Source organism: Ovis aries, chromosome 19 (assembly GCF_016772045.2).
Source record: "Ovis aries strain OAR_USU_Benz2616 breed Rambouillet chromosome 19, ARS-UI_Ramb_v3.0, whole genome shotgun sequence".
Lineage (NCBI taxonomy): Eukaryota > Metazoa > Chordata > Mammalia > Artiodactyla > Bovidae > Ovis > Ovis aries.
This window is the reverse complement of record NC_056072.1, coordinates 32,551,424-32,579,231: the sequence shown is the minus strand read 5'-3', so window position 1 is coordinate 32,579,231 and position 27,808 is coordinate 32,551,424. Positions and strand designations below refer to the sequence as shown.

The following is a 27,808-nucleotide window of genomic DNA, read 5'->3' as shown; positions in this document are numbered from 1 at the left end:
CAAATTAAATCAGTAGGTATTTATTGTTGCTAAAGTACTAATCAAGTACTATAAAATTTTTGTATTAGTAACTCTGCTACGTTTTAAAATTATTTCTACATCAGTACAGAACTACTTACTAAATATATTTTAAAAATTTCAGTGACAAAATTAGACAATATATGATTTTATTAATAAATAATGTGAAAGCATCAGTGGTAATGGTTTAAACATTAAATTCTTTTAAACATCCATGTCTTGGCTTTAATGTTGTGCATATTGGCCTCTATGGCACTGAAGGTAAACACATGAAAATATACCCCATTTCCAAGCACAGGTGTTCAGCTATATACCGTTTTCAAATTATTATGGACAAGGTAACTTTTGCAATAATATTCATTTGGACAGCCACAATTAATATTAAATCAAGCAAGAAGTAGGCTATGTTGAACATATGCTCTAGACGTCAGTATTTAATATTATTTAAAACTTAATTTTCTCATTTTTTTAAGGGACATCTTTTTGTATACGTGGGTGCTCAAATGAAAACTGAAGAATGCATTCTTTGACCATATCCAAATTCTCATACAAGAGGGTATTTGCCTCCTCCTCTAAAAGAAGCAATATATTTGCTCATTAATCTCCCTCCCCAGGCACCGTTTTCCATATTACTAATGAAAATGCTCGCAAGCACCAACCCCAAAATTTTGTCTTCAAGGGAAAGGTATAAAGTTAAAAAAGTGGCTCATATTTTAAAAAGTCAAATTCCAGCAACACTAATGCTAAAAATGACATCAATTATATTTCTTAGCATCCACGAAGTATAGTATTTTCATGAGCCTTCTACTAAGTGAAGATTTATTTTCCTTAAGAAGTAAAATGAAGTTTGAATAGTACAGTCTGTGGTGTGGTGACATCAGCAACTGCCAGTTCTTGCCCATCAACGAGGCCTAATTCTAAAAAAAAAAAAAAAAGCTAAATTAACCCAAGCAAAAAAATAAATCTCAAGAAAAGAGATAACACATTCACAAACTATAGCAAATTATGGTCTAAACAAACATCAAAATCCAGTTCTCTTTAATCAAGGTAATATTTTATTTCACACAGGTTTTTTAACACTCTACTCAAAGAGCAATTAATTCTACTAATGTTTCTTAAGATATAACTAATTAGAATGGTATTACCATTCAAAAGCATTAAGAGCAAATCTAAAACTGGCCTTTATTACTTTTACTGAAAAAAAAAAAACCACCAGAAGAAATTGATTAGCATTAGTAAATACACTCATTTAAAATACCTTTCAATGTCTTGGAGAGATTTGGCCTTGTTCGTTCTTCAATAGAGGTTACTGACTAGAAAACAATAATGTAAAGCACATTAAGTGAAATTAAACTTTTAATGTAATTTTGTGGGGGAAAAAAAACCTGAACACTGATCACCTGTAAGTAAAGTGTTCTATTTTTGCCCTCTAATGTGGCTGTGATAGCTGGAGATTTCATCTGCCTAAATTATAAGGAAAAAAAAAAAGTCAGAATCATTTTTCAAAAAAAGCAATTCTAGTTTTTCAAGTTTTAAAATCACAAATTTTTTTCTACAACATAACAAAAGTCCTGAACACTTACAGAGAAGCACTATTGGTTAGATAATCCAAAACCTCCTGCAGTTTAGCTGATGGAGAAAACTGAATGTTTTGAGGAAGCTGGCTGCAAGCTGGGCAGTTTTCCTAGACATAAAACACAAATCACGGTGACACATGTACCAATTACAGTGTATTTATAATGATGAAATAAAAATCAAGTTGTTTTATCATCAGTTGTTTATTTCCTATGGACAAATTTTTATGTTTTAAAACCTGCTTTTCCCAATGGGCCATTTTTCCTAAATTATTTCACCACACAGTATTTATTTCAGGCTGTACTACAAAAGATATACAGTAAGTAGGGCTCTGGAAGTCAGAAAATACTAATGGTGTGGGAAATTTCATTCACATTTCCAACCAGTAATTAATATTTAAAAATCAAAGTATGCATAATCAAAAAAGCTTTCATTAGTATACTACTACTAACCTTTCTCTCTGCTTCAAATGTGTACGTGTACAATCCATCTACATCGTTGAAAACCAAGTAATTATTAAGGGGAATATATGCACTGTAATGAAAAAAGTGTTCATTTTTATATAACTGAGCCAGATCAAAACACAGACTTACATACATACTAAAAATGAAACTCATTACCTTGTGGCTATTTTAAAAACCTCAGTGGCACACACAGCTAAAGAGGAAAGAAAATAAAGATGCTTTAACTCAATGAAAATTAGACATTTAAAAACAGAAGTTAGTTATAAATCAGAACAGATAAAATTACAAAGCTATTGATTACAAAATAAATAGAAAAATACATACAAAAACACTATTATTTTTAAAAACTGAGAATATAACATTTTATGTTTTGAATAATCCAAATGACAAAGTAACATTTTAAAGTAACATTATAAGTTTTCTTCCCTCTTCTTCAGATTGAGTAGCCTGTTATACTGATTAAAAAGAAATGGCACTAAAATGTCTTATTATAGAGCATTTTATGTATGAAATAATGTAAGACGAGATATATACAAGGTCCGATAGCTTGTCCAGTAGTTTTGGGGGCAGCTTAATTATACTACCATCCACCCAAGAAGATAATCAAATCCCCAGAACACTAGTTTTCTGAGATCATGTAGCTGCAGAAATACCAACTTAGGTACTGAAAATCTGAAGGGAAGGAAATAAAATTAAGTTGTGGCCATTTTTCCTCACCTGCAATGACTGCATTTGTGGAAGCTACTGCAGGAATGATTCGTTTCACTACTCCTAAAAAATATATTAATTAAAATATGGTTATTCCTTTTTTTAATAAGTAGGTATCTTGCATTAGACAATGATTATTATTAAATATCATGCCCATTACTTGATTTTTCAGGCTTTCAGGTCAGAAAATAGACTTAAGTTTAACCATGAAACAATCTTCTTTCACACTCACATTATTTTGTATTAACAGCATGTTCAGAATCCTAAGTTATAGTAGGAAAGATAAGTAAATTCTTCACACTATTTCATATAAAGATGTGACAATAATATACTAATAAATCCTAAAATTTGGGGTGTTTATTTTGCTCCAAAAGTATGAAAATTAAATAAAATTTTACTGAATTTGCATAACATCATGTTAGTCTTATTACTCTGATTTTAAGGAAAATGATGTTGAGAGAAATAAACAACATCCACAGCTATACATCTTGTAAGAGATAGGGGTGATATATGAACCCAGATCTGCCCTAATGTACAGAATTGTCAGGCGAGTGTACCCTTCTCGGTTCTTGTCTCGTCACAACAATGATTTGGAGCATCAGACATTAAAGCCCTCGGCGTGTCACAGCTCTGCGGTATTGAACAAACCATGCCACAGCTCTTAGACAAATCAGTGTTACAGCTCTATTTTATTTAGAAGATAGCAGGAGAATCCATCCTCAAAGAAGAGAAGAGAGTGGAAGAGCGCATCAACGCAGGTTGGGGGTAAGAGCGTACGCACATGGGGGAGAGAGAGAGCAAGAGAACATAATCTTAACTGATACAGTATACTATACTATCCTCAGTAAGGTTCGAGTAAAGTATGAGGAGTAAGAGCTAACTAGTTTTTCTTCGTCTATTAGTTTTAGCCATTCTATTCACAAAAATTTAAGACAAACAGAAAAACTGCCCCTAAACACTTTGTTTCACTCTACAACATGGACTATACAAAATATTAAACACAGTTCTCTATTTCTACCCCACTTTTTTCATATTAGTATCCACAGATTGGGAATAACCAAAGCTCCACCTAAAATCATTTTTTAAGTACAAAATAAATATTCTGTAACTACATCTGTACTGTTCATTTTAGAAAACAAACATTCTGATAAAAGTAGCTATATTATCTTAGACTGTGAGAGAGCCCTGAAAGATGTGTTTCCAAGATTTTAGGTGTTGGCAGGTCAGGCTTTAAAAACTTAAGAAAGGCAAATATCTAAGAAGATGTGAAAGGAAAATAGTTAACGAGCTAGAAAGCTGTTTTAAAAAATTAATTCTGACCATCTGACCATTATGTGCAATTTCAGAAAAGAGGAAATAGGGAGGAGCTAACCTCCTGGCAATTCCTGGAAGCTCTCCAGTGAACCACAAAGAGCAGGATGTAGTGGAAGGAGAAATAGGTTGTCACAAACAGTGAGAAGATGAAGACACACTGTCCAATAAAAGATTCACCCATCTCTTACCCCTCAAAAAATCTGGATTCCACTTCCAATTTGGCTTCTCTACTCTTTGTCAAGGCCCTCAATCATCAAGCTAAGAAATGCACACCAAGCCTTGCTAAAAGGTATGGAAGGATAAATAAGACTACACACAGAAATGAGTTTGCAGTTCCTGATCACGACAAACAGAATTCATTTGTTAATTCAAACAATTAGCAAATAAATGTGGATTATATGCCAGATACCATTCTAGGTGCTGTACAGAGAAGCAGTAAAAAAAAATTATCTTACAGTGATGGAGGAGTCCATTAGACCATCTCCTTGGGGAGGTAATAATTTGAACAGAAATCTAAACCATGAAAAAGACTCATTCATGCAATGACCTGGGGAAAGTGCAATTGTGTACATGGCAGGGACAAAGGTCCCAAAACAGGGATGAATCAGAGTTCTAAGGATGAAATATTCTTCATATAGGAAAACAAGGCTATCTGAATTTTGAGCAATTATAAAAAGGTAAAATGGTGAATGGTTTATAAGTCATTATCAGTTGGTACGATCAGGAAATTGTTAAGTTAATACCTGAGGGACAGGCAACCAACCCTGAGGGGAATCCAAGGAAGAGTATTCCAGGCATAAGGATCAGGAATTATTCAAGTTCTAAGGTGGAATCATGCTTTCTGTGCTCCAGGAAGACAAAGCAGGTCAGAACAATGAGTGTACAAATGCAACAAGGAGTGTTTAAGAAGAGAATTTTCAAATGACAGTACTAAAACATCAGGAAATAATTACAGGAGAGAAATGGCAGATTTTCAGAAAGAAAAAGCTCTTTCTGGTGAGCTTAATGATCTTGGACAAAATTCTTGGAAAGGTGAACTATGAGTAGATACACTAAGAAACATTAGTCACTAAAACTGAGTGTTAGGATTGTTACTGAGACAAGTCACAAGACTACCTCATTTAATTACCATGACTAGTTCTAGAGCCAAGGGAAATGTGGAAGATGAGTCTCAACAGAGCATCTGGAAAGGTCTTTCATGACACCCTTGTGAACAAGATAAAGAAACATGAAGTACTCAAGAACATATGGTCAACAGAAGGGAATAAATCTAAAAGGTCCTGACCAGAAGTATGATTCAGTTATCTGTTCTCAGCCACTTTAGTCTTATTAAAATTTCTAAGTATTTGGAAAAGAGATAAAAAGATATCAAAACAAGTGATATGAAGCTAAAAAGAATACGTTAAGTTGGCAGGCATAAAGAACATATTAGGTTGGTGCAAAAGTAACTGGTTTTGCAGTGCTGAAATCTGCCATTTGATGTTGGAATACATTCTAAATAAATGTGATTATGTTATACATCATTTTGATGTACATTTCTCACTTTATGTTTATTTACTAAATGACTTATGACTTGCTGTTTATTTTCTTTTTATTTTAGACTACAGAAATGATGTTAGACAAAAAGCAAATCAGAGCAATTTTCTTATTTGAGTTCAAAATGAGCCATAAAGCAGCAGAGACAACTCACAACATCAACAATACATTTGACCCAGGAACTGCTAACGAAGATACAGCGCAGTGGTGGTTCAAGAAGTTCTGCAAGGGCGACAAGAGCTTTGAAGATGAGAAGCATCGTTGCCAACCACTGGAAGTTGACAATGACAATTGAGAGCCATCAACGAAGCGAAGCCTCTTACAACCACACGAGAAATTGCCAAGAACTCAATGTCAATCATTCTACGGTCATTTGGCATTTGAAGCAAACTGGAAAGGTAAAAAGGCTCAATAAGTGGGTGCCTCAAGAACTAACTGGAAATCAAAAATACCATCATTTTGAAGCATCATCTTATTCTACACAACAATGAACCATTTCTCAATGGGATTGTGATGTACAACAAAAAGTGGATTTTATACAACCAGTGATGATCAACTCAGTGGCTGAACTGAGAGGAAGCTCCAAACCCCTTTCCAAAGCTAAACTCACACCAAAATAAAGTCACGGTCACTACTGGGCGTCTGCTGCCCATCTGATCCACTACAGCTTTCTGAATCCCAGTGAAACCATTACTGAGACGTATACTCAGCAAATCAATGAGATGCACTGAAAACTGCAACATCTATAGCCAGCATTGGTCAACAGAAAGGGCCCAATTTTTCTCCAAGACATCTGACTACACATCATACAACCAACACTTCAAAAGTTGAACTAACTGGGGTACAAAGTTTCACCACATCTGCCATATTCACCTGATCTCTCGCCAACTGACTAACACTTCTTCAAGCATCTCGACAACTTTCTGCAGGGAAAATGCTTCCACAACCAGCAGGCGGCAGAAAATGCTTTCCAAGCGATTGTCAAATCCCAAAACACAGATTTTTATACTATAGGAATAAACAAACATTTTTCATTAGCAAAAATGTGTTGATTAATAGTGGTTCCTACTTTGATTAATAAGGATGTATTCAAGCCTAGTTATAATGATTTAAAATTCAGTTCAAAACTGTAATTACATTTGCACCAACCTAATACACATATATACAGAACAGCAGGATGAGTTTAAGAATAAACTTAAAAGGACCTATACCTGAATATAAAGAAAGAAAAAAAATGCCATCCCCCCAAAACTGCCAAATCTATAACAGTGGGATGTGGCTTAGCAATTGCATATGTGAAAAAAACTTCCAGATTTTAGCAGACAGTAACCTAAAGGAATCAAAAGTAGAGCATCAATGTAAACCACAAACAATACAAAACCCTGGCCTCCTCTAAGACTGCATCAGTGCTCAGAAGCATATCCTAAGACTCATCCTAGAGCACTGCATTCTCACCTGGATAGTTCAGAGAAGTATGGATAACTGAAAGATGGTTAGAAGAAAACAGCATGATAGGAATTTGAGTCATGGAAACATGTTGATGGGTTAAAGTAACTAGCAAGGTTGATGGGAGTGATAACAATCTGGAGGGTTCAATATGTTAAGGGCTATTACTTGAAAGAGAATTAAATTTACATATGGCATAAGCATATGGCATACTCTGGGACAATATCCAGCCCACACGAAAAAGATGGAGATTTTTCTTCAATACAGAGAAGAACTGTCTTAACAATACTGTCCAAATGTGAAATGACTGCCCCAGAAACAGATCAACTGCTCTTCGGCAAAAGATAAAGTGAATGAATGGCTTGCCCTGGATGACTCAGGGACTCCTCCCAGCCTAAGTAAATAAGATTCAATGATTAAATTCCTCCAAGTTAAAAACTGCTATGGATTCTAGTAAACTCAGTTTCCTTTTAACAAATTTTGGGCGGCTGGAAACTGTTATTTCCAGAGCACCTTTACTGAATAGCAATGGGACAGTACCATCTGAAATCACTTATCAATTATTTCGCCCAAAGCATCATATCCTCTGAAAAAGGGACCATCTTAAGATCGTTATTAATGAAAATTCACTAACTTACCTTGAGTGAGTCTATATGTAACACCTCTAATATTATATTGTGATGCTCTTTCCAGGGCTTTTTGGAAAATCCACTGAATATGATCAGGGTCATCACCATCTAATGGAACCCCTTCTGTCAGGAAAGGGGGGAAAAAAGAACAGAAGACAAAAACATGTACACATAAATCAACTTATTTTTAAAGTAAATGTCCAAATAAATAATATAGACAAGTATCTCATGTAATTCTGAATTAGGAAATTGGGTTTATTACCTCCAAAAGGCTGCTCCTTAGGCCACTGCAATATCCTGACATACTCAATACAGTGTTCTGGTAGCCGGGGCATAGACGCAATGGTGCACATGGGAAAATTAACCTAAAAACACAGTTTGCCTTTTTTAGTGGATTTTAAATAAATTATTTTAAAATGCAACTTCTAGTTATGATCTAGTTTGCAAAGTTTCTTATAATTCACATTAGCCTTCCCCTTACAGAAACAAAATATTTAATACTATTAAGAATGCTTCTGAAATTAACATAGCTGATCTAAGTCACTTCACTTAGGTTGATCTCCCTAAAAAAAAAGGTTTGCCCTACACTTAAAAAAATATATAAAGTTAAGCTTTGTTAGAACATGGGAAGAATAGGAGTGAATAAATTCTCAAATATGAGTACTCTATTATGTTTAAGATTTAAATCTGAAGATATAAAATTAACCAAATCAATTTCAAATAAAAACTAATAAATTTATAAATCAGACTTCTAAATGCCCTTTCATGTGGAAATGCAGATTAAAGAGCCTCATCATTGGAAATATCATTCTCATCTCTGATGTCTTTATATCCCTGAAACACAGGCAAAAACCAAACAAAACAGATTACAGCTCCATCCCACATATAACTTTCTAACTGATCCCTTGATCCTTACTCTCCAAATAAAAAACTAACAGAAATGAATTATAAGAATAGAATAGTATCAAAATGATATTGAGTCTATGTATGTGTGAACTCAGTTGCTTAATCGTGTTCAATTCTTGCAACCCCACGGACTAGAGCCCACCAGGTTCCTCTGTCCATGGGGTTTTTCTGGCAATACTGGAGTAGGTTGCCATTTCTTTCTCCAGACCAAGGGATGGAACCCAAGCCTCCTGCACTGCATGCAGATTCTTTACCACTGAGCCATCAGGGAAGATACATTATGTCTGTATCTTTCCTTAAATAGAGCAAAATTTCGTATTTCATCATCGTTCTTAGCATGCCTTTTTGCAGAAGCACACAGGCTGCGACGGATCGCGCAGAAGCATGGCCGAGAGGAGCTACCCCTCGCCCAAGGTCAGGGGCGGCAACCAAGTGCCAGGCTGCATCGGCACAGGAGCAGCCAAGAGGAGCTACTCCATGTCTGAGGTCAGGGGCAGCGGCCAAGAGAAGCTACCCTATGTCCGAGGTCAGGGGCGGCGGCCGAGATGAGCTACCCCACGTCCGAGGTCAGGGGCAGCAGCCAAGAGGAGCTACCCATGTCCAAGGTCAGGGGCAGCAGCCAAGAGGAGCTACCCCACATCCGAGGTCAGGCGCAGTGGCCAAGATGGGCTACCCCACGTCCGAGGTCAGGGGCAGCGGCCAAGAGGAGCTACCCCACATCTGAGGTCAGGGGCGGCGGCCAAGACAAGCTACCCCCAACCCGAAATAGGGGTTACACTTTGCTGGAGCAGCTGTGAAGAGATTCCCCATGTCCAAGGTAAGAGAAACCCAAGTAAGATGGTAGGTGTTGCAAGAGGGCATCAGACGGCAGACACACTGCAACCATAATCACAGAAAACTAGCCAATCTGATCACACAGACCACAGCTTTGTCTAACTCGATGAAACTAAGTCATGTCATGTGGGGCCACCCAAGATGGACGGGTCATGGTGGAGAGGTCTGACAGAATGTGGTCCACTGGAGAAGGGAATGGCAAACCACTTCAGTATTCTTGCCTTGAGAACCCCATGAACAGTATGAAAAGGCAAAATGATAGGATACTGAAAGAGGAACTTCCACGGCTGGTAGGTGCCTAATATGCTACTGGATATCAGGGAGAAATAACTCCAGAAAGAATGAAGGGACAGAGCCAAAGCAAAAACAATACCCAGCTGTGGATGTGACTGGTAATAGAAGCAAGGTCCGATGCTATAGAGAGCTATATTGCTTAGGAACCTGGAATGTCAGGTCTGTGAATCAAGGCAAACTGGAAGTGGTCAAACAGGAGATGGCAAGAGTGAACATCAACATTCTAGGAATCAGCGAACTAAAATGGACTGGAATGGGTGAATTTAACTCAGATGACCATTATATCTACTACTGTGGGCAGGAATCCCTTAGAAGAAATGGAATAGCCATCATGGTCAACAACAGAGTCTGAAATGCAGTACTTGGATGCAATCTCAAAAAGGACAGAATGATTTCTGTTTGTTTAAGAAGCTGAAGTTGAACAGTTCTATGAAGACCTACAAGACCTTTTAGAACTAACACCCAAAAAGATGTCCTTTTCATTACAGGGGACTGGAATGCAAAAGCAGGAAGTCAAGAAACACCTGAAGTAACCGGCAGATTTGGACTTGGAGTACAGAATGAAGCAGGGCAAAGGTTAATAAGAGTTTTGCCAATAGAATGCACTGGTCATAGCAAACACTCTCTTCCAACAACACAAGAGAAGACTCTACACATGGACATCACCATATGGTCAACACCAAAATCAGATTGATTATATTCTTTGCAGCCAAAGATGGAGAAGCTCTATAGAGTCAGCAAAACAAGACTGGGAGCTGACTGTGGCTCAGATCCTGAACTCCTTATTACCAAATTCAGACTCAAATTGAAGAAAGTGGGGAAAACCACTAGACCATTCAGGTATGACCTAAATCAAATCCCTTACGATTTACACAGTGGAAGTGAGAAATAGATTTAAGGGGTTAGATCTGATAGACAGAGTGCCTAATGAACTATGGATGAAGGTTCGTGACACTGTACAGGAGATAGGGATCAAGACCATCCCCATGGAAAAGAAATGCAAAAAAGCAAAATGGCTGTCTGAGGAGGCCTTACAAATGGCTGTGAAAAGAAGTGAAAAGCAAAGGAGAAAAGGAAAGATATAAGCATCTGAATGCAGAGTTCCAAAGAATAGCAAGGAGAGATAAGAAAGCCTTCTTCAGCGATCAATGCAAAGAAATAGAGGAAAACAACAGAATGGGAAAGACTAGAGATCTCTTTAAGAAAATTAGAGATACCAAGGGAACATTTCATGAAAAGATGGGCTCGATAAAGGACAGAAATGGTATGGACCTAACAGAAGCAGAAGGTATTAAGAAGAGGTGGCAAGAATACATGGAAGAACTGTACAAAAAAGATCTTCACAACCAAGATAATCAGTATGGTGTGATCACTCACCTAGAGCCAGACATCCTAGAATGTGAAGTCAAGTGGGCCTTAGGAAGCATCACTACAAACAAAGCTAGTGGAGGTGACGGAATTTCAGTTGATCTATTTCAAATCCTGAAAGATGATGCTGTGAAAGTGTTGCACTCAATATGCCAGCAAATTTGAAAAACTCAGCAGTGGCTATAGGACTGGCAAAGGTCAGTTTTCATTCCAATCCCAAAGAAAGGCAATGCCAAAGAATGCTCAAACTACTGCCCAATTGCACTCATCTCACACGCTAGTAAAGTAATGCTCAAAATTCTCCAAGCCAGGCTTCAGCAGTATGTGTACCGTGAACCGTGTGCTGTGATTCATGTGGTAGCAAAGAGTCAAGACAGGACTGAGCAACTGAACTGAACCCTAATTAAAAATCAAAAATATTGACTAATCTTAATAATGCAACCCTTATTTCACCCCAAGATACTATCAAACAGATGCAGGTGCTTTTGTGATTACCTGTGGTGGATATAGTTCCAGCGTGCATTCAATACAAGCAGTCATTCCAGGCAGAATCACTCGGGCATTTCCTTTAAAACCTTCTGTCCCCCCATCTATCAAAGGGACAATGGAGCTTGGATCTAATACACCATCTTCATAATTTAGAAGAGATATCTAGGAAAATTGTTTCAAGGGTTTAAAAGGAGAGGGGATAAGAATTCAAAAAAGGAGAATGCTTTCAACAATTCTAAAAGTCAATCACATTACTGAATACAAATACACCAAATCAAGGGATTACATTAGTAGCAATTTACATCCAAACCTGCAAATTAATGACTGGCAATAAACGATGAACTACATCTATTACTGAAAATTGAATAAACTTTGATTTTTCAAAAATATGATGCAAAGTCTCATTTTTAGTATGTTAAGAGCAGCAGGAAGAACTTCAGAGAACTGTAAAAACACTGAGTCTTTACCAGCATGCCATTTATCCATCTTCTGGCTATGATGGAGTCCAGTCCACATACAATTATATGAAATTCTACAAGAAAAAAAATGCAAGTTGAGTTTTTAAAAATGCTGCCACACAAAATGATTCACAATTTCTAAGAAACAAAAAACATTTTTCATTATAAAATATACAGCTTCCAATCCTTGAGTAATCCTTACTCAAAACAGTATATAAAAATGCAGCTAATGGTGCCAACTAAGAATTTAAAAACAGTTTGCCATCCTTTCAGTCAACAATATTCCTGAAAAGCCAACATCAAGAAATGAAAGGAAATAATAAAGAAATAGTAATCAAATAGCTAGCAATCTGTAAATAGCAACTAAAAAATATAAAAATTTAGTGAGAATTGAATTTCAAGTGGAAAACTTACGTCGATAGAAAGTGTCGTTAAAATCCTGAATCTTGTTGAAATGTCTGAATATAAGTAAAGGAACTTAAGCTGCTAAATTTTTAATTTGTAAGATGAATTCAACAATGCCACAGGATCAAATTATAAATGTATATTTAAAACAAGACTTAAGCCATCAGTGTTCAAAGCAATGGAATTCAAGGAATCTGATAAAATGAAAACAATCCTACCTCCTAAGAAAACTGTTCTAAACACTCCTCCCCTAATGACATAGAATAGTTTCTCTCATCCCCAAGCTTTCATATCAGTATAATTGTATGTCTGTTATACTTTCTACTCTGCTGCAATTCTTATGTAAAACCATAAACTCTGGGAAAATAGAATGTGTGTCTTCAACCATCAGCATCAAGCAGAGAGGCAATAAAAATTTGTTTAGTGAAGGGAACAGATATACTATAGTTCCCACTTACAAAGGGGATTCTAGGAGTTAATGTACTGCACAAATTAATACACTGTGCTGCTGCTGCTAAGTCGCTTCAGTTGTGTCCGACTCTATGCGACCCCATAGACGGCACCCACCAGGCTCCCCCATCCCTGGGATTCTCCAGGCAAGAAACTGGAGTGGCTTGCCATTTCCTTCTCCAACGCATGAAAGTGGAAAGTGAAAGTAAAGTCGCTCAGTCCTGTCCGACTCTTGCGACCCCATGGACTGCAGCCTACCAGGCCCCTCCGTCCATGGGACTTTCCAGGCGACAGTACTGGAGTGGGGTGCCTACACCTTTACAGTTTTATATGTCAGACATAGGAAATTTAAAAAAAAAAAAGTTACTGCAAAACTAATTTTTAGACAACACAAACATTTCCAATAGTTTTTTCAGGTGCTAATGATTTGTTATCGATTTTTTTCCCCTTGTTGGAGGGAAGGGTGAATTTTCTTCCTTTCTCACTAAACTCAGTTCTTCAAGTCTCTCTCTTTCTACCCAACCTGCACCATATAAGCAGGCTTTCCTCAGCCTGGAGGGTGCCAAAAGAACGCCATTCAAAACTGGCTAAACAGCATACGTATGCAAAAAAAGCATTTTTTTAAATTTTTTCTAATGGAGCAATTTCATTTAGTAACACATAAATTACACTCCCCTAAAACAAATCATCCATTGCAGGCTTTAAAAACCAAAATGGAAAAGAGGGACAATACATAGTATGTGTGCTCTAGATTTTATTATTATTATTCTGGCCTACAAATAAATATGTTCAATTTTAGCCCTCACCCACCAAGACCCCTATTCCTTTTGAATACCAGGCAAACGAGAGGTATAAGCTGTAGCTAGAAAACAAAAGTCAAAAGAGAACCAGAGCAAACATTAGCGGAACAAAAACAGGAGACCCAGGAGCCAGACCAAGAAATGCTACCTCCTGGATTTCTACAAAATACCCAAAGTTCCCCAGATCTAAACAAGAGAGAGAGACAAAAGAGTCTACACACTCTTTCCCTCTTCTCCCTATAAGGACATGTATTTGCATGTTTAAACTTTTTATTTTTGCAAAGACAGTACACAGTGTCCCATATTTCTTTCACACAATTTCCCCTAAGGGTTACATCATATATAAACCACAGAACCATATCAAAATTACAAATGTGACACTGGTACAATATGTGTGTTAAGTTCTGCCATTTAAATACATGTAGATCAGTGTAACTACAATTAAGATGCACAACTCTTATAGCACCACAAACATCTCCCTCCTGCTACCCCTTTACAGTCACATCTATCCCCTCCAACATGCCAAATCCCTGGCCATCACTAATGTGCTCTCCATTTCTGCAATTTTAGTATCTGAAGGTTATATGCAATCATTCAGTATATGATATTTAGAGACTGGCACTTTTCATTCAGCATAATGTTCTTGATATCCATCCAAGCTGTACCTCATTAGTTAGTTTTTTATTGCTCAGTAATTGTACTGAGTACAATAATTGTATATTGTATACACAGTATAACTGTAATACAGGTTAACAATTCACCTATTGACGGATGTTTGAGTTGTCACCAGTTTTTGGCTACTTGCAAACAAAGCTATGAACATTGGAGGATAAGTTTTTATACAGATGGTAAATGTCCAGGAATGAAACTGCTGAGTTGTATGCAAAGTATATATTCAAATTAAAAAAAAAACAGCCAAACTATTTTCCAGATGACTATCATTTTACACTTCCAGTTTTCCTGTATCTTTGCAAACATTCATTACTATTTTTATGTCAGCTATCCATGTAGTAATCTCATTGTGATCATAACCTGGATCTCCCTTAAAGCTAGTGATACTGAGTATCTTATCATGAGCTTTTTACTATTTTCTTTAGTGAAATATCCCTTCACATTTTTGGTCCATTTCCTAACTGCTTTTTACTGTTATGAGAGTTTCTCATATATTCTTGATGAATCCTTTGTCAGATACCTACTTCATAAGTATTTCCCAATGTGTAGCTTATCTTGTCATCCTAACAAGATCCTTCACAGAGCAAAAATTTTTAATTTTGATGACATTCAATTTACCTTTTTTTTTTAACTTTTATGGATTATTCTTTTGATGTGGTCTACGGATTTTTATCAAACCCTACATCCCAAAGCTATTTCTCCCATGTTATCTTCCAAAGTTCTACAGGTTTACATTTCATACTTAACCTATGATCTATCTTGAGCTTATTTTTGTAATTTTGAGTTTTGAGATGCATTTTTTTTTTTTTTTTTGCTACCACAATTTACTGAAGAGATGGTCCTTCCTAGAGTGAATTGTTTTTGTACCTCTGTCAAGTATAAATTGGCTATACTTCCATGTGGTTTTTTCTGGTTTCTCTATTCTGTCCTGCTGATCTGTGTCTATATTCTCTCCTTGGCAACACCACAGTCTTGATTATTGTACTTAGATAATAACTCTTGAAATTGGCCAGTGATTCCCAACTTTATTCTTTCACAGTATTGTCTTAGGTAATCCTTAACTCTATACATTTTAGAATAATCCTATTTGGAGCAACAGAAAAGTTTGCAGGAATTTTGATAGAAACTTGTATACAAATTGTACACAAATCTGGGGCTAAGTAACATCTTTACTATGATGAATCATCCAGCCCTTGAACGCTATCATTTCATTATTTAGATTGCTTTTGATTTCTTTCATTTGCATTTTGCAATATTCAGCATACAAGACCATACTTATTTTGTTAGGTTTACACCTAAGTATTTCTCCTTTTTTTGAGTGGTTATAAATGGCACTGTAGTTTAAATTTCAGTTTCCATGTGTTCACTGCTAGTATACAGAAATACAAATGATTTGTGTATGTCGACTTTTGTATCTTGTGGTATTTCCAACATAACAAATCCCATTTCCTAAGTTTCTATAAAATACTAAAAGTTCCCTGGACCTAAAAGTATGGGAATCAACAAAGTATGAATAGTCCTTTTTTAAAACATGTTTCTTATAAAAATATATTTATTCTGACACACCTTCCATTTGTCTAATAATATACTGACTCTTTACTTTGCCTGCTATGATAAGGCAATACAAAGATTACCAGTATCCAGCCTACAAACTTAAGAGTCTAGTCGAGGACATATGCAATTGAAACTTAAAGACAATAAGCAAATAAATGAAGGTATTTGCTACCTAAGCTTAATTTAGGCCAAAAAACATTTTATATAACCTTAAAAAGAAAAGATTGAGAGGATATTAAACAAAGTGTTACCAAAAGGTATGTCAGTAATAAGCTTACTGCTGCTGCTTATTTTTTTTGCCTATCTGTATTCTCTATGTTAAACATCTCTTGTATAATAATAAATATAATAAGCTTCAAATAGTTAAGTATTGAGTAACTTATTTGTCAAAAGGATACGGAACTACATTGCAATTAGGAATTCTGTCATTTAGAAATTCTGCAGCAACTTCGGCCTTAGGTCTTCCAACATCTTTAGGCCTACAGAAAAAATTATATTTAAATTATCATTCATGATATAAATCTAGATTATATACATAATCTACTTTCACACATAAAAATATCCACAGTGAATTTATCTAGAGGCTATTTAGAAGGAATATTTTTACCTAAGTATTTCTGATGAATGAGTCATTCAACACTAAATGTAAACCCTTGTTGATATTCCAAATTAAGTATTTTTAAGTACTAACAAGTCTAATTAAGTATTTAAGTGAAAATAAGTTTTTTAAGGTAAAGTGTAACAATAGCATGTTGCCCAGATACTTCTCAACATTGTATTTCCTAACATAAAAAATTATCCCAGATTCAGAGATTTCCATGTCTTTGCCCTGAATCCCAGAACTTCAAGGCATTACTATGCAGGTCTTGGCAGAAAAAAAATCAAGGGATCCTAGAGATGAGAGAATGTTCATATACCCCCTTTTTCCCATGTGTGCTAATTAACTAGTAAATGCTGTATCCCATAAGTAGCCATAACTATGTTTTTTGAAGGAATAATTCCAAAGGCAGTATCTAGAATTGCAAATATTACCACTATCTTCAAGAAGGTAATAATAAAAGACGTCAAAAGGTTACTCCTAGATAATAACCACAGTTACAGACAGGAAAGGACATGAGTTCTCTCTTCTTATCTCAGTATGAACGATATTTTTCTTTCCTAATATTTTCTCATTCTCGTCATGGGAATAAATCACTCCCTCAGGTATACATAATAAGCGCTTCATTACTACTTTTTCACAACATGATTTTTGGTTATATATATATAGGTCTATCATACCTACCAGACTATGAACAACTGGAAGAAAGTTACCATACTCTTATCTCTTTGTACTCCTCCCTAGCTAAGCACAGAGTAAACATTTGAAAAATAAGTGAAAATTAAACAGCCACTGTGTGCATTAGAAATCATATTTTATTTAAAATTGGAATTTTTAACATGCACATGTATGGCTGAGTCCCTTGGCTATTCACCTGAAACTACTTCAACGCTGTTAATCAGCTATACTCCAACACAAAATGTTTCTGGTGCTAAATAAATAAAATGCTAAAAATAAATAGAATGGGAATTTTTAAAAATGCTTTAGCAGGTCAAATTTCTTCTCTCCAATAAGGCAGAATGCTTTTTTGACTCAAAACTTTTGGTAAGAGTTTTATTCTTTATCCAAACTTGTAATTACAAGAGACTCTAGCACAAGTCAACAAACTTGATTTCAGTATTGCATCCACCCACCCTGGACAGAACTCTTTAGGTATACAGAGTAGATAAAATAGTTTCAAGAATCTTTCAGACTGTGTATTATATGTGCTTTCATAATTGATCCCCAAAAAAGAATTCTAAGATGGTTTCTATGGGAACTGCTACTTTACCATCCCAGAATTAGGGGATTCAATTGCTCCTCCGAAAAACTGTACTTTGAGTGAAATGGTCTTTCATACACATCATCCTTGCAAGAATGGCACTGTTATACAACAAAAACACATCATCCTCACAAGGTATCTTGGCCTAACTACTTAACCTGGAAAGCAAGAACCTATCATGGGGTTTGCTCTGAGATTAAATTAAGTAGTATAGATAAAGAGCTCAGAAAGTACTTAATATATCCTAAAGAAAGAAAGAAAGTGAAGTCACTCAGACTTCAGACTCTTTGTGACCCCATGGATAGTAGCCTGCACCAAGCTCCTCCGTCCATGCGATTTTTAAGGCAAGAGTACTGGAGTGGGTTGCCATTTCCTTCTCCAGGGAATCTTCCCAAACCAGGGATCCAACCCAGGTCTCCCACATTGTAGACAGACGCTTTACCGTCTGAGCCACCAGCTAAGTCCAATATATCCTAAGCACTTCACAAACCTTCATTGTCACTATGATCTTCAATCATTATTTCAGCTCTGTATTAAAGGGCATAGCTTATCGTCAATAACCAATCAATTTGGTGGTGTCATTTCAAGAGCAGTCCTACACTAAATATTTGTCAGACTGGAAAGGGCCCACAAACTTTTTCTATCAAGAGAAGAGAAATGTCAAGGGCTGAAAAAATATACAAAGAAAACCTTAAAAGTTAAATGTAGGGTTCACCCTACAATTACAATACTTCATTAACTTGACTTAGTTTAACCCATCCTTCAACCTGTTTAAGATCTTTCCTAAAGTTAATTTTATCTTTTCTGCTACCTAACCTCATCCTGCATCCTAAGACTATTTGAGCACCTTTTGTCAGTACTCTATGATCACTACAGAGAGAGAAAAAAGTCCTTATCTCTGTGCTGTTCTTAGTTGCTCAGTCATGTCTGACTCTGCGATTCCATGGACTGTGGCCCACCAGGCTTCTCAATCCATGGAGATTCTCCAGGCAAGAATACTGGAGTGGGTTGCCAGGCTTTCCTCCAGGGGATCTTTCCAACCCAGAGATTGAACCCAGGTCTCCCACATTGCAGGCGGATTCTTTACCATCTGAGCCACCAGGGAAGCCCATCCGTATAATTCTTTGAGTAACAAATACACACTGTTATCTAAGCCATTCAAGTCCCTAAACACTACATAGTATTATTCATTAATGAACTTTTCCTCAGATCTGCATGTAAGGACTACTTCTAGTATTTAGTTACTCCACATAAGCTGCTCTTAGATGTTTACTGCATTTCACTTACACCTAAGGTAATTACCCCTCTCTGTTCCATTTCACTTGCTCCTGGGTTTTTTCTCCTTAACTCACCACCTTATTTCACCTTCTATAAAAAGTTCAAACTGTATCATAACTTCACTGCCCCAGAGTCACCACTCAAGTCTTGGCTCATAAGTCCCTACCAATGTATCTCACTAGGGCATAATATATATTTATTGTTCTTTTATGAAATCAACAGGAGGAAAAGAGTGGAACTCGGTGTCTTCAAGGCACAATCATCCCAAAGATCACATTTACCTTTTGGACATTTCTTTAAAATCAACAAAAACATATATTTGTTTACAGAACTATTTTTGCCAGAATGCCCAAAATTTTCCTGCAAAATTTACCTAAGACAGGAGTGACAGTTCTTAACAAAATTAGCAATAACCTCTCAGCAGTTTTTTATTAAACTGAAAATGTACTCAAATTCGAATGATCACAATTTTAAAATAGGATATTAAAACTCACCTAAATAAAAATTGCCTATTCAGATTGGAAACATCTATAGTGTCCATGTCTATAACGTGAATCTGTCTAAAACCAGACAAGGCCTGTTGAAAGAAAAAAAATATCTAATTAAGCAAAAGGTTCATCACATTTGAAATTTTAAAATTTCTTTTCAATGGTCTTAAATCTACAAGTTCTCAGTAATAAGTTCTGCACAACTGTATTCAATGGTTAAAGAGTCATACAAGGTATATAAAACTCAAGGTTCTTGTAAAGGTCAAAAAAGTGTAGGTACTCAGTTTTCAATAATCCATAACCCAAAGAGACTAACTCAAAATTTCTATGGTTGTTTCATAATCCCATAAACACATCTGTTAGAGTTTGTTTTGCTGCTGCTGCTAGACATTTTAATTTTACTATTCTTACTACTTAACTCTAGTTGCTATTCTTTTCTAGAATACTGTTGAAAGTAATTCCTACAAGATTTATACTAATATAAGCATGCTGCCAATCAGAAATACCTATAAGATTATAAACATACACACACATATATATATATACACACATCCTGGACATGTAAAAGAAATACCTTAAAAGCAAAGTCAAGAGCAAGCAATCAAAGAGCTTGAGAAAAGCAACAAAACTCGTGTGTTTCAATGATAATGCCACATAGTTTAACAGTACAATGTGTTCAAACTTACTAGCAGATTAATGAAAAAAAAAAGGGTCTCAGGACTCAATTGTGCGTCTCTGGTTATGGTCAGCTTACTTAGGTAATCAAATTGAATCACTTGGTAATAATTTCACCATTTTTCTGCCCTCTTTATAGTAAGAGTTGTCCATACTTTCATTCTCAAATTCCTCTCTTGCACTTGCTATAAACAAGCTTTCACTCCACTGAAAACTACACTTGTCAGTCACCAGTGACCTCCCATCACCAACTCTTACTCTCTCTGACATGACCCATCTCAAGTATTTAGCAGGGTATATGGATCAATTCCCCTCCTTGAAACACTTTCTTCACCTAGTCACCTCACTCACAAGAATCTGAACACTTTTTAAAAATTGGTTTCTCATTCGCTACTCGCTCAAGAGTTTTCCTCCTCATTTACTGGCCAGAATTTGGGGCGCCCTTGCACTTATTAGTTGTGGTTACTTACAGCGATTTCAGACCATCTTGGAAGGTAAACCATCGTCTAACAGATATTAATATCTGAAATTTAACATTTTCCAAAACCAAAGCCAATCACCCTTGCTGACCCAAACCAGCCAATCTGTTCTTTACCCAGCCCACCTCACTTCAGCAAAAGCCAACTCCATCTTTCCAGCTGCTCACAGCAAAAACCTTATCATGTCAGCCTTGACTCCTCTTATGTCCCACACCAATCCACCAGCAAATCCTATTGATTTCATCTTCAAAACATCCATAATCCAACCTCCTCTCACCACCTCCAGTACTACTACCCTCTTCTAAGGGACTACCTATCACCTCTTGCCTAGGTGACTTCAACAACCTTCAAACCAGCCTCTCAGCTTCCTCGTCTGTTCTTCCTCTTGCCTTTTCTTAATATATCAGCCACAGCGATCCAGGTTAATGTTGTATGGAGTCAACTCACAGACTTAAACCTCTTCCAGTGACTTCCTGACTAAGAGTAAAAGGCAAAGTTCTTACAGCAGCACCTCAAGCCTTTTGCAACTCTCACTCCAAACTCATTTTGTTATCTCATCCTCCTAGAAAATGCCCCTCTTCCTCACTTCTGCTTTAGCTACAATGACCTCCGTGTCCTCCTGGAACATAACAGTTATGTTCCCACTTCACAGATTTTGCACCAGATACTCCCTCTGCTTAGAATGTTCTTGCTCACCTTTTTGCCCAGATAGCACCTTTTTGTGAACCCTTTCCCCTCCTGCCAGGCTATCTATATTCCATCCTTCCTTTCTCCATAGCATTTAAGCATTTATTACCATCTGACATACAACATAGTTCACTTGTCTTTTCCTTCCACTAAAACAAAAGCCCTCAACATACAAACACCTGTTTTGTTCAAGGCTGTATCTTTAGCATATAAAACTGTACCTGGTATATAGAGAAAGAGGTTTAATAAATATTTGCTCTATCAATAATATTAATGTCATATCCTTTATTTTAGAATGAGCCTTTGGGGGCTGACGATCAATTCAAAAAATATGCATGCATATCTCTTTTGTTATTTATGTGTGAAACAAGCAAAGTAACGAGTGGTAAAATTGAAAACCCAGTTTTCTTCCATGTAAGAGGTTATTACAATGCACTGAACAACAAGCCACTTCTGAAGTTGCTTGATGACTACTCCTCAGATCTAACCTCTAATTACTTTACATTTTAAACTGGTATCTATCACGTTTGCAATAACAGCTTTGAAATGGAAAAAGCTAACTATTTAGATTTGTGCGTAACAATGCCTATGAAAACCACAGCCTACCTTTCCCAAATCCTTTGGTTCTTGTGCTGCAAGGGTATTTGTATCTAATAAAGTACTGTCATTTTGGCATCCTGCTGCTGCTGCTGCTAAGTCACATCAGTCGTGTCCGACTGTGCGACCCCATAGACGGCAGCCTACCAGGCTCCCCCGTCCCTGGGATTCTCCAGGTAAGAACACTGGAGTGGGTTGCCATTTCCTTCTCGAATGCATGAAAGTGAAAAGTGAAAGTGAAGTCGCTCAGTCATGTCCGACTCTTAGCAACCCCATAGACTGCAGCCTACCAGGCTCCTCTGTCCATCGGATTTTCCAGGCAAGAGTATTGGAGTGGGGTGCCACTGCCTTCTCCATCCTATCACAGGGCAAATCATGTGTGTGTGTGTGTGTGTGTCTCTCTCTCACAGGGCACATCGTGTGTGTGTGTGTGTGTGTCTCTCTCTCTCTCACACAGGGCACATCGTGTGTGTGTGTGTGTGTGTGTGTGTGTCTCTCTCTCTCACAGGGCACATCATGTGTGTGCGTGTGTGTGTGTCTCTTCTCACAGAGCACATCGTGTGTGTGTGTGTGTCTCTCTCTCTCTCTCACACAGGGCACATCGTGTGTGTGTGTGTGTGTGTGTGTGTGTGTGTGTGTGTGTGTGTGTGTCTCTCTCTCTCTCTCTCACAGGGCACATCATGTGTGTGTGCGTGTGTGTGTGTCTCTTCTCACAGAGCACATCGTGTGTGTGTGTCTCTCTCTCACAGGGCACATCATATGTATGTATGTGTCTCTCACAGGGCACATCGTGTGTGTGTGTATCCACGTGCACTTAGTCGTGTCCAACTCTGTGTGATCCCATGGAATGTAGTGTAGTCCACCAGATTCCTCTGTCCATGGAATTTTCCAGGCAAAATACTGGAGTGGGTTGCCATTTCCTTCTCCAGGGAATCTTCCCAACCCAGGGATCAAACCTGCATCTCCTGCATTTCCTACACTGACCAGCAGAGTCTTTACCACTGTACCATCTGGTAAGCCCTATATGATACATACAGCTATTTATTTTGTGTGAATACTTCAAATCCACTACGGACATACATCATGATGACCTGCAATGCCCACAGAACCAAACACTAAGTACCAGGAAGTGTATTAAGTTTTTGCAGTCTCACTAGGAGTGACGTTAGTGTTTCCTAGCAAAAGTAATGTGATTATTTATATTTAAACTTAGGTCCCAAGGCTGACTATTTAGATCCTTCATCTAGCTGTTACTTGCTTCATTTTCTAAGGAGTATGCTCTACCATTTTCACTTTTCCACATACTAATCAGAAGGCAAGCATACAACAGCTCCAAATCAATTCTTCCCCTAACCATTTTTGTTAAATAAACTGATAAAATCTTATAAAGATCTACTTTGTAGTTATCAGAAGTCAATGAAACTAATTAAGTCACAAATTATGGATTCCATCCAGTACACAGGAATAGCTTCACTAAATAGTACCCTCTTGAGATGATGTTCTTTTAAAACAGACTGACCAAAAAAGACAAAAAAGGTTTAGCTCTCCCATACTTTATGGGTCTATTACCATATGGTTATTAAAAAAAAAAAAAAAATTACTGTATGATTAGATCATGTAATGACACAATGGTTCAGTGAAATACTTGACTAAAAATTGATGGCCTGGATTAGATTCCAGACACACCACCATAATCCAGAAAAAACCTGTCACTAAACATCCCTAAACCTGTGTCTTACTCTATATAAAATGAGATAGAGTCCTATTCACCTAAGTGGATTATTTTGAGGGACATACAAAATAATAAATACTTTGAAATTACATGTGAAATATGAATTAACAGTTTTGCTATTTACTTCTCTGAATTAAAGAGCACTTTGCAAGAGGAAGCACAAAAATCTGCTGGATAAAAAGAAGAGAAGAAAGGAGAAATAAAAATGTCTATCAATCATTACTTTATAGCCAAGGACTTTAGAGTTTAAAAAGTTAAGTTACATCATCATTTTAATTACTATCTGGAATTTGACCTGCTAAACTTATTTAACAAAGGCTCAAGAGAAACAGTTAACAATCATAATAAAGAAATGACAGAAAAGGAAAAAGGTTTAATTATTATAGGGAAGGAAAGTACATATTTTATATATATATTACCAGGTTTTTCAGGAGCTCACATCCTAAGCCGCCAGCTCCAATGACTAGAACTTTACATGTATCTAACAAAAACTGGAGAGACTGTAAAGAACGAAAGGCATATTAAAATCTAGTTGATAAAAACCATAAGTACCATCAATAAACCAATAAACCATAAAAGAGTTTCTGTTTCCATGAAAAATGCAACTGAAGATAAAGAGCAGCCTTTGAAATTAACAAATTATTTAAATTTATTAACAAGGTAGAACCAGAAACTGTATAACCCTAATGATTTCTGAGAGTTCCAACTTCAATGTTGCTAAATTGAGTTTTATTGGTTGAAATGAAAATGCTACTATTTCTAACAAGAAAAAATATGCTTAGTTTAGAGTTGTCTCTTTTTTTAACTTTGAAAGGAGAGCATCAAACTCAATTATTTAATTGACTTCTTAAAAATAGAAAAGTGCAAAAATCATAAGGACTGAAGATCAAGCACTGCACAAACTGTTTACAGGTCTTTTAAAAAAAAAAGGGTAAAAACAGTAACAGCTGCTTTTCCATACAGTTGGTTACACTTACAAAACAGGAGATGGAAGGAAGAAAAAACAAATAAAACTCTTATTTTTTGCCTATCAGCAGAAATATGATTTGAAACCACCACTTAACACAAGAATCTTAAATTATTAGCTCCCTGCCTCAACCCCGCAAAAAAAGAAAATCAGAAGCATGAGAAAATATGCTGGATTATCCAAAGAAATACAGAAGACTGTCAATTTTGTCCAAGATTACTCAGATAAAATGAGTCAAACTTAAAACTGCACCTTATCTTCAGGAGCAGCACAATACTTCTATTTCAAAACATATGTCTTCATCAACATAAAAGGAGATAAAAAATTTACTGTAAAGGAATATTTCCCATCCCATAATAAAAAAAAGTTGCTTCTAGCTGAACATTTGCTTTAAGTCAGACACTACTAGTTTCAAATTCTATTCCTCTATGATACTGCAGTCACATACTTTTTATACTTTTTAACAGGCAATTAATTATATTGAATTCTAAGTAATTACTTATAAATTAATTATATTCAATTCCAAAACTAATTATATTAATTTCTAAGTAAAGATACTCACTTCAAATAAACTTCAAAATTTAAGCAAGCACATCTATATCTCTATGAAAGTTAAATTTTTCATAGCAGGGATTAAAACGGTGTGTCTCAAAAGTAATTTTAAACTGGAATTTTAAATGAAGTATAACATAATTTTAAGTGAGGTTATGAAGTCATTTTACTCTTGAAAATTAACATATTACATTTGAAAAATGTGAAAATAACTCAAATATTCAAATAAAATCAGTTGCAAATATTCTATTTACTATTTCAAGATAACTTACACAACTCTATTAGTATTTTTATTATAAGAGTAAATTAAAAAGGAAGCATCTTATTATATTTGCAACATAAAACTATTAGAGGAGTTATTTAAAAATAAACAATTCTCACTTCAGTGCTCGGTTCGAAATCAGGGTGTGTGAAGGGTCCAGATCGCTCGAGGAACTTCTTTACATGGTTCCAGCGACCTTCCCAGTCTCCAGTGTCCCCACACCCACCATCAACAGCCATTCTGCACAGAACACAGTAAATTCAGCTGCAAAGATCAGTATGAAAAAGCCACACCTACAACTAATATGGTTTTCCCAAATGAAAAGGTAACCACACCAGATCTGCTCAAATACAAAGGGTAATAATTCAATGTAGTTACGCTTATGCTTTTATTGTCTTTTCTTGCTATTATATAGTTTATATAAAGTTAAGAACAGATTGAGGAAATAATCAGTAAGTTTCTGGGTTCCTAAAATAACCTAAAATCAAACTTGGGATACTGATCTATCAGCGAGAAATGGGCTTTCTAAACATTTGGAACTTACTGAACACTGCAAACTGCCCAATCTATTCTATAAACAGCCTTGGAACAGAAAATATAAGCTACAAGAAAAAACAAAAACCAAAAAAATCCCTCCACTTCCAGAATCCTAATGCTTGACATCTAACATAACTCATGTGTCATTTCCAAGTTTGAAAAGTATAACTTATTTCTGATGAGAGAAACATCATATTTTTCTCTGGGGTCCTAATTTTCAAAAAAGAATCTCTTAGGACTATAAGGTGGCTTCTATTGCCACTAAACACAATCAAAGTTTTAGATTATAATTACATCACAGGTAGGCAATACCATCTACAAACCTTTTAGAACATACAATCCAGTAAGGAGGGACTCCACTAACAAAACATGTTTTCTATTCTTTGCAAGACTCATGTTTCCTTGTAACTATTTTTAATTTTCAAATTTCCTACAATCCCACAATTTCAAACATATTTAGTAATATCCAATTTTTACAAAACGGACCAAGTATTGCCTAGCAATAAAGATTACAGGGTTTGACGTCACAGCTGGATTTGGTTCCACAATTAATAGCATTGTGACCTTCAGCAGATCACTAGACAGCCATAAACCTGATCTGTAGCTTGTCTGTAGCTACTTAACATCAGAATGATAGAGATAATCCACATAGAGGCCTTAGTACAATACGTGGTATATAGTAAACATTCAAATCGTAGCTGTCATTTTAAGCAAAAGTGGAATGAAATGAAAGGTGGGAAGAAATGTGAAACTTAACTTGTTCCAAGTCCTCTCGCGATTGAAATTCAACTTTCTGAGATACCTAAGGCCCTGCTACTGAGGACTGCCACAGAAATGACTAACTCACCACGCCCACTGTAAGAGCACTTTCTTCCCGTCCCAAGTAAGGAGGAAGAAAAAATAGGTGATGCTGCCCGGGGTGTAACACACTTCGTTTAAACCTGTCTCACTAGCACAAAACTAGGCATCTGATATGAAATCAGGTGTGTAATACATGGAGAACATAAGCTCTCTGGAGGCAACACTCTCCTTTCAGAGCCAATGATTTTGCAAAAAATGACTGAAGTGCTTAGTACGATACCAGACTTAAAGTTCTCATCAAAAGTTTGCAATTAATACTATTGTCTCCGTGTTTCCGAAAGGCCAAAAAAAGGCCCATCGTCCGTTTCATGTGTTTTGGTAAGACTCCCTTCTGACAAAGTCTCGGCTCTGACAATCTGGGATGGAGGAAGAGGGGCGCAAGGGTCCTTCCGCAAGACCTTTCGGTCAGGCACCCCGGCGGGCCGGCGCGGAACCTGAGCGCGGTACCCGGGCCCAGCGCCCGCCCGAGACAGAGACCGGGAGGGCCCGCCGGGCCCCTGGGGCTGCGGGTGGGGGTCGGGGGATGAGGCCGCGCGGCCTGCGCTCCGGGTGCCCCCCCTCCCAGCCCCCCGGGCCCGCTGCGGCTGGTCCCCTAGGCCTGGGGTGAAGGGAGGCGGGGGCCCCCGGAGAGGGCCCCGGCCTCCCGGCAGCACTAACTTCTCAGCCAGCAGCTCCTCTATTCTCCTTCTTTTCTTCTCCCTAAAAGAAAGAGAGAATAAAAGAAGGGTCAGCATCACGCTACACATTGGGCGCCGCGAGGGGATGGGGGGCGAGGGGACGGGGCGGAGGGTGGGAGGACCCCGGGTGGAGGCGGCGACCGCCCACCGCCGCGCTCTCTCACAACCCAGCCCGGCCCGGGGCGCCTGCAGAGCCCGGGTACTTACGGCTCCTCGCCATCCGCCATATTGTTCTCC

The 27,808-nt window shown here is 37.0% G+C and overlaps 1 protein-coding gene across 5 annotated transcripts; it reads right to left on the bottom strand.

The window, feature by feature from the left end:
• Window positions 1–150: 150 nt before the first annotated feature.
• Window positions 151–27,808, bottom strand: UBA3 (ubiquitin like modifier activating enzyme 3). Of its 5 annotated transcripts, none has more exons than XM_027958179.2 (18): window positions 27,779–27,808; window positions 27,552–27,593; window positions 25,616–25,736; window positions 24,135–24,215; window positions 19,552–19,634; window positions 16,319–16,399; window positions 12,454–12,497; window positions 12,049–12,113; window positions 11,588–11,743; window positions 7,953–8,055; window positions 7,700–7,813; window positions 2,775–2,828; window positions 2,214–2,250; window positions 2,046–2,127; window positions 1,602–1,702; window positions 1,419–1,482; window positions 1,277–1,331; window positions 151–935 (listed from the first exon to the last, which is right to left on the bottom strand). In XM_027958179.2, the coding sequence occupies exons 1-18, from the start codon at window positions 27,796–27,798 to the stop codon at window positions 847–849; spliced, it is 1,392 nt and encodes a 463-aa protein (XP_027813980.1). In that variant the 5' UTR covers window positions 27,799–27,808; the 3' UTR covers window positions 151–846. The 5 variants fall into 5 exon arrangements, with proteins under 5 accessions (XP_027813980.1, XP_027813981.1, XP_027813982.1 ...); XM_027958180.2 differs by having other exon boundaries at window positions 7,700–7,810; XM_027958181.2 differs by lacking the exon at window positions 27,552–27,593.